Source organism: Apteryx rowi, unplaced genomic scaffold, assembly GCF_003343035.1.
Source record: "Apteryx rowi isolate R43461 unplaced genomic scaffold, aptRow1 scaffold_448, whole genome shotgun sequence".
NCBI lineage: Eukaryota > Metazoa > Chordata > Aves > Apterygiformes > Apterygidae > Apteryx > Apteryx rowi.
The window spans coordinates 104834-112714 of NW_020450703.1; the positions used below are offsets into that span (position 1 = coordinate 104834).

The 7881-nt window shown below is 39.6% G+C and overlaps 1 protein-coding gene across 2 annotated transcripts; it reads left to right on the forward strand.

The window, feature by feature from the left end:
• Positions 1-1876: 1876 nt before the first annotated feature.
• DYNLT1 (dynein light chain Tctex-type 1) lies at positions 1877-7634 on the forward strand. Of its 2 annotated transcripts, XM_026077095.1 has the most exons (5): positions 1879-2021; positions 5122-5163; positions 6390-6513; positions 6869-6946; positions 7210-7634. In XM_026077095.1, exons 1-5 carry the CDS (start codon positions 1995-1997, stop codon positions 7278-7280), a joined length of 342 nt encoding a protein of 113 aa, XP_025932880.1. In that variant the 5' UTR covers positions 1879-1994; the 3' UTR covers positions 7281-7634. The 2 variants fall into 2 exon arrangements, with proteins under 2 accessions (XP_025932881.1, XP_025932880.1); XM_026077096.1 differs by lacking the exon at positions 5122-5163 and having other exon boundaries at positions 1877-2021.
• The last annotated feature ends 247 nt before the right edge of the window (positions 7635-7881 follow it).

The following is a 7881-nucleotide window of genomic DNA, read 5'->3' on the forward strand; positions in this document are numbered from 1 at the left end:
CATAAAAGCCGACCAATATCAAAAGAGGCTCAGCGTTCAAGTCACACACAGGAAGAGAAGTGGCTTTGAGTTCTGCATCATTTCTTTTTCTGATAGTACAGATGTGAATATACTACTAACCTCAATGTCTGCAGACTTGCATAGAAAACACCACTTGTATCATAAATAGATCTTTCCCAGAAACAAAATAGATTTCTATTCAGTTCTGAATGAAAAAACAATTAGTATACACAAACAGAGAAAAGCAGACAGTTCAAAAAAATTTAATTTTTTATACATCTGCAAAAAGTAGAAAAACAATTCTACTTCTCAAGTAATAAACTTGAAATAAGATAAAAATTAAAAGTTAAGATATTATTCGGATTGGGTGTCCCAGTTCAGCCTATTACAGAACTAAGTGTCATGAAGTTCAAAATTTCATCCAAATTATTTCAAAGTCTGGAAGAGAGTCTGTTTTGCAGCTCTATCTCCTTTCTTGTTCCTGTCTCTACCAGATAAACAATATGTAAAATACAGAAGCCCCTTTTAGTGTTTTGGATGTTTTAAGAAGTGATATTTTTAGTTAAAATTAAATAAAGTATTGCTACTCTATTCACATGGCAAAATTAATCAGCCTGCAATTTTATAACCTCAATGAATTCCACAGATTCAAACACTCCCACCTGTGCATGTCACGTTTAATCATGTTCTTCAACAGTATTGCTGAAAAGAAAACAACTGCTGGTGGGCACAAAGCTAGGCCCAGCAAAGAATATTTGGATGACTTGGGCCTTCATTTCAGGCAAAAACTTTAACTGAATTAAAGACCTGAAATAAACTGTGGATTGTAGCTACCAAGAGTGAGAGATTCGTAGAATCATAAACCAAGACTGAGGAAGGAACTTCAGGAAATCACCTCATCCACCTCTTTACCTCAAGACAACATGAATTACACCTATGAAAGTTAGGGCAGAAGTAATTGTCTAAACTGCTCTTAAAGATTGCCATTGATGAAGACTTTACTACCTGCCCCAGAAATCTATTTCATCCTTGATTATCCTTACTATTTGGTCTTCCCTAATATTTAACCAAAAACTTCACTGCTGCATTTTAATGCCATTTTTCCCTGTCATCCATGGACATGGAAAACTGCAGTAGTATTTTACACATACGTAGTCAAGCCATTTACCTGGCCCATGGCGGCAGCTTCTTTTTTAACAGCGGTATTGTATGACTGACTCAGGTAAATCCCATCTAATATGACCCTCTATATTCTTTTCTATGGAAAGGCTACCTAATGAGCTGTTCCCCATCCCGTATCTACAAAGCTGATTATTCCTAAATACAGTCCTTTTTCATTTGTCCCTATCTAATTGCATTGTTTCTTTCCAAACATTTCTCCAATTCATCCAGGCCATTCTGAACTTCAGTGCTATCGGCCAGGACTTGTACAGTCTCTCAACAGTTGTCACCTGTATCATTTGCACATTCTGTAAAAACTCCCTGTCCGGTCTCTAATTCTGGCTGCTAAAAACAATGAATTCAGCTCAAAACTGTAAGATAACACATTTTCTTTCTACGGCCGACCCGCGGGAGCCGCCGCCTCCCCGAGCTGTTACTATGGAAACCGCGCCATCTTGGCGGGGCGGGGCGCGCCCCGCACCAGCGCTTACGCAGCAACCACGGCGCCCCCCGTTGCTAAGCTCCCGAGACGCGGCGCGGGCACTGCGCAGGCGTAGAGTGAGCGGCCAGTGGGAGGGCACCGCGGGAGCGCGCAGGCGCGCTGCCGGCCGTTCGGGTGGGTGCGCGTCGGGCCGGGCGGGATCCAGGCTGAGAGCGGCGCGAGGCGCGCAGGCGCAGTGCGCCGGGCAGCGGCGGCAGTCAGGCACCCGCAGCTTGCCGGCAGCACTGCGCAAGYGCCTCGGAGCCCGACCGAGGGGGGGAGGGAGGGGCGCCGGCGCACTGCGAGGCGTTGCCGGCGGGTCGGTTGCAGTGCGCGGGGTTCCACCGGGGAGATGGACGACTTCCAGTCGGGGGAGGAGGTAGCGGCCGGGCGCGGCGCGGCGCGGCGCGGCGGGAGGGAGGGCGGGCAGGCAGGCAGGTCTGGGGCCTCCCCTCCTTTCTTCCTCCGTGAGGCTGCGGGCGGGCGGGGGTCGCGGGCGGTGCCCGCCCCGCCCCTCGGTCTCCTGTGCGCGAGCCTGCAGCCGTTGGGAGCCCCCCCCGGTCGCAACGATCGCTCCCCCCCCCTCCGCGGAGGGCGCCGGGGGCTGGCGGCGGCGCCTCCGTGCCGCGCGTCCTGGCAACGGCTGGGCGAAGGCCCGGTCTTTGTTGCTGCCGCCTGCCCCGGGCCCGCGGGGGAGCTCGCCGTGGCCGCCGTGCGGCGGCGCCGCGTCCCGTTACCGGCCGTGCCGGTGGGCGAGCTCTCTCGGCTGCACTGCGGGGGTCGCTGGGCCGGGCCGGGCCGGGCCGGGCTTGCCTCTGCCCCGTTGTCGCTGCAAATCACTGGGAGGAAACGCTCGGGGCGCCCCTGGAGAGTGATTTCAGCACCAATACAGTGTGCTCTGGTGAAAAGCCTCGTTTAGGTTAGTGAGGGAGGGGAAGTCTGGAAAAGATCTTTGTGCAGAAAGGAGGTTTCAAGCAGATAATCTATCTGCATGTAACGAGCACTTTAATGAGGTAGCTATACCATAATAAATCATTAATGAAGATAAGGATTTTTTTCTTTAACATCCTAAATGACTACCTTTTTCATAGATTTTGCTTTTGCAGAGTGACATTTCTTCCAAACTGTGACAATTTACTGTACTGTTTTTAAACAGTTGCATTGTGACTTGGTTAGACAATAGCAAAGCAGGGTTGGAGAGGAAAGCGTGTCAGATTCATGCTGTTCTCGAGGCTTTGTTCTGATTGCTGGGCCTATACAGTTACAGGTTTTTGAAAACCTGATGATTAAATTTGATCATCGTTCTAATAGTCATCTTTAGAAGTGTCTTCAAAATTACTAAAAAAAAGTACTGCTTTGCAGTTTGTATTCATTGGCTAGGAATACCCCTTTTAAATAAGGTAGAGAAAACCTTGAGTCTAATATCCTTGTGTCCAAAGAATCAGAGGAATTGCACAGATTTTGAATTATTTTCCCTTTATTTTCAATACTGAAAATATCTGCCTTTTCTTATTGAAGGATGGAACAGTGTTGTATTATTTGGAGACTCAGTTACAGCACACAAATCACAAGCTAGATATCAGGACTTATATTCTGTTTTGTGATGTATCTAATCCTGTATACAGTCTCACCTTAATAAAGAGAGTGGGTTGAGAAGTAGCAGAAACCCTGGAACCAGTTCTCAGATATATGTAGGACCCTGTCTCCCATTTGTTTCAGTACAAATTAGGTGACTAAATACCTTTGAGAACTTGGGGTGAATTTAATTTGGTTCAGTTTGTGAACCTTGTTTGTTCTAACTCAAAGGCACTTCTGAGCAAAGTTTGAGACTTTGGGAACATAAACTGTACACAGATTATCATCATGCCTGGCAGCATTCTGCATGTCTGCCAGCATGTCTGGTGTGCATATTCTTAATTTATGTTCTATGGAAAAGAATATTTTGATAATAATAGCTTTTGCTTGGTTAAATACAGGGGTTCATCTTAAAATTTAAATACCCATAAAGTTTATTACTGTGAAAACAAATGATAAATAAGGCTTAAAATTAAGTCAAAGTCAAGAAGGTGAAAATAAAAGCGAGTTTGCCACAATACACAAAAGCTTTTAATAATGTCAAAGTCTGGTAGCAAGTTAGTGACTCTCAATAGTTATATATATATATAAAAAAAAAGGTATTGCACCCCCTTCTTCCTTGACATTTTGTTTCTTTTATCTTAGAGAACACTCTCAACTGCTTGCATTGTTCTGAACATCTCATGACATTTGACTAGACTATTCACCTTCTAACCAAAGGTTTTATGAATATATTGTGGAAATGCTGACAATGTGTAAATATAACTTAAATGAAATTCTAAGAAGAGATACTACTGTATATTGTTTGTATGCACACCCTAATTATGGTTTTATTCATGAGTGCAGGTTAGAGAAGCTGACAGACCTCAAAGTGAAACTCAGTCTATGTTTGCTTGATTAAGTTAATTTTGAAATCCTTATTCAGTCTTCTGAATTTAATTACTTTGCTGCTACATGTCTGTCTTTTCTCTGATTCCTTTCTTCTGGTTTGTAAGTTGAGGCTATGACAAATCTATAGTGAAAATGTCTGCATATGTGAAAGCCTGTGTTTGACTTGCTGAAGGTAGTGAGGTATCCAAAGTATTACTGCTCCTTCTGTTGTTTGGAATTACTGTTGGAGATGCTGCTAGTGCTGGGTGGCTGCTGGGCTTCCTGTCATTCATCAGATGGTGGTGGTGGGTTGTTTTTAACTAACATGGGAGACAGTAATAGCTGAGGAGGTAAAACAGAAAAAAATACCAACTGTGCAAAAATGCAGGTAGTATTTTTAACAGACTAGTAAAACATTGGAGCATGTAGTAAAAGTCTCCCTTCTCTATCTGAATGCTGTATCTTTAATCACTGCTCCTCAGAGCCTGAAAGGCAGCAAGTTGTAGAAAATCCAGTAAACTAGATTTAATTTCCAAGAGGCAGTCCTTCTCATATCGTCAGCTGAAATTGTAATGACAGCTTTTCTTTGCCTTGTGAATTGATATTTTGTCTGCATCAGTGGCCTAAAGATGTCATTAAACTGTGTGTGCATACTGAGGTTATCCCTGTGACCTCATTTTCTGTGAATTGTGGATGTTAATGCTTATTGCAAAATGAGAATGCATATGTACAGAAGTGCTATATGTATGCTTTTAAAATACTTTCAAGTTAAAATTTTAAAGTCTTGACTCAGATCTCCAACTAATGTTAGTTCATATATTACTTTACATTACTTTGCTGAGAATTTTGTTAACTTGACTGCGTTCAGGGAACTTAAGTTACATATAAGTAAATAAAGGAAGACTAGATGTCTCCTGGCTTGCAGGAATCTAATGAGAGTAAATTAAGCTTCAAATGTATTTACTTAACAAACCTTGAACCCTGTAAAAAGGAGAGTATGTTCACTGATTATTTGAAACTGTACTTTTTTGTAGACTTCCTTTGTTGTTGATGAAGTTAGTAACATCATAAAAGAGGTAATCAAACATTTTCATTTTCTTGTTGTGAAAGTATAATATATTGTATGCTGTGTGCTAAAAACACATTTAGAAAAATCTGATAACTAGTAAGTAACAGATTTCTAGTACAGGTTGTTATCAGAGTTAGATAATTTCCTATGTAACCATTGTGCATTCTTTAAATGGAAGTGTGATACCTAGCATTAGTTCTGATATGCATTGCAAATCCAAAAGATAATTAAAATAATTACATATGCTTCTCTTCAATTGAAGTGTATCCTCGTTAGAATTACTAGGTGGACCTTGTTTGTTACATCCTATACAGATACTGTGTTTCATTAACATATGGGGTTTTTATAGGCTGTCTGCAGGTATATGTTACTCTAGTTTTGAGAGGCTTTTCCTCAAAAATGAGTTTTTCGTGTTTATTTGAAATGATTGAACTGTTCTTGTTGCTACATTACTTGTCTACAATATTTCAGAAGGATTTGGTTTTGGTATCTGCAGTTCCTCTTGTAGAGTGGACTTGCACATTTTTTTCTTGTTATTGTGTGTAGCAAAATAACTGTTTTGGTCAGACTTTCTGTAAATTGAATACACGTTTTAACAAATATTCCTGCTTCTTCTGAATCTGAAGTAATTTTGACTTTCCTCTTAAGTAAAATATACCATTTGGCTGAAGGCTGTTCTGTTCTGTTAGTAACCAGCAATTACACAGGTGTGGGGKTTTTTTTCCCCCAAAATGGTCCTGAGGTTTCTTTCCTGCTGAAAAATCTGAAGTAAATTCGTTTCCATAAAATAATATGCATGAATGAGTGTTCGTGCATTTTTTCAGTCTCTTCAGAACTGCTTAAATGCAGGACCCTTTTCGTAAGTCTGACTTCAGGACATTGGGATAGGAATTACAAAAAAGTGAGAATCAAAATATTAAAAAACAAAGAAGGGGTGGAATACAGTATATCTTTGTATGCCTGGCTTGAACTCTGAGATGCAAGTTTTCTATAATATATACAAATAATATATAGAAATATATATAGAAATTAATATAGGATTATATTAATATAGAATTATATATAGAAATTAATATATAGAAAACAAGTCTGTTAATCAGTATGGGCAAATACATTTAGGATTTTTTTCTACGGGTATGGTGTCTGATCTTCAGTGGTCCATGTTGAACGGGTTAAAGGGTACCTAGTTGATTGACAACAATGCAGCTTATTTTGTTTGTTTGTTGCCAATAGGCCATAGAAACTGCAATTGGTGGCAATGCCTACCAGCACAGCAGAGTGAACCAGTGGACAACAAGCGTGGTGGAACAAACTCTGAGCCAACTCACAAAGCTGGGGAAACCTTTCAAGTATATTGGTAAGCTCAAATTTCTGTTTTCTGGTAAAGCTGGTATAGTAAAGTTCAGTGAAGAGGATTTAGAAAAAAAATCTTAGCATTAAAGACATTAATAACCATGTCTGTAAACTATTTGTAATCGTGTGTGTATATATACACACACACTATATATAAAAATATATAATATACATTATAAAAATATATATTATAATTATAAAACTATAATATATATATGTCATAACATATATTTTATAATATATATATTATAATTTTATATATTATATAGTGTGTATATGTAAGTTTTATGCTAAGCATAACTGTAGCTAAATGTTGTTATATTAGTGATCAATTAATAAAAGCTTCTCCACTCAAATAGTGACCTGTGTGATTATGCAAAAGAATGGTGCTGGACTACATACAGCAAGCTCTTGCTTCTGGGACAACTCCAGTGATGGTAAGGGACACAACTGTTGGATTCTTCATCTTGCAATTTAATGTAGTCCCCTTGAGACTAGGCAGTTAAGCATTTCATATTTAGAAGTGTTAACATCATGACCAAACGGAAAAAATACCAAACTGCATACTATTACTCCAGAACTATAGCTCTTGTAAAAGCTTCATTCTTAAAACTCTTAATGTAAACAGTTGCAAACATGCATATAAGGACGTACACATTTTCATATTAATCACTGAAACTTCTGTCTCTTGTATTTGTAGGAAACTGCACTGTGAGATGGGAAAATAAGACTATGTACTGTATTGTCAGTGCCTTTGGACTTGCAATATAATTGCCTTGGAATCATTCATCTTCCTACTCTTTTCTACTTCAGCACTGCATTCCATCCTGACTCAAGCTGTGAATACACTGAACAACTTCTGTTTTTAATGTCATTTTAAAGTAACTTTTTTCAAATGTAGAAATGTGAAAACATGCTGTTACATGGATTATGTTTGTACTTAGTATCATACCAGTGTTGCCATGCTGTCTTAACACTTCAAGGACTCTTCTTCAAGGTGCTAATACTGATATCTGCTGCAGTGTAAACACTTTCTCTAGATTTCTTCTTTAAGAACAATTTGAATAAGACACTGACTTTCATACTTTGTACTCTTGGTTAGCATTAAATTATTGAAATTCATAATCATTGGTGTGACTCATCTGGACTCTCTTCTGGAATTTCAAAAAAAAAATTCCAATTCAATTCTCTTCAGAGAAAAGTAACTACAAACTTGCAAGAAAATGAGACAAAATTTATCAGAAAAACTCTATGGCTGCATTTTTGGGAACTGTTTAATCTGATTATACAGCACTTCATTATTTCTGTTACTGTTCCATGTCCTGTCTTTTGAATGAAGAGGGATAGGAAGTCTTTTACATTCTAGAAATGT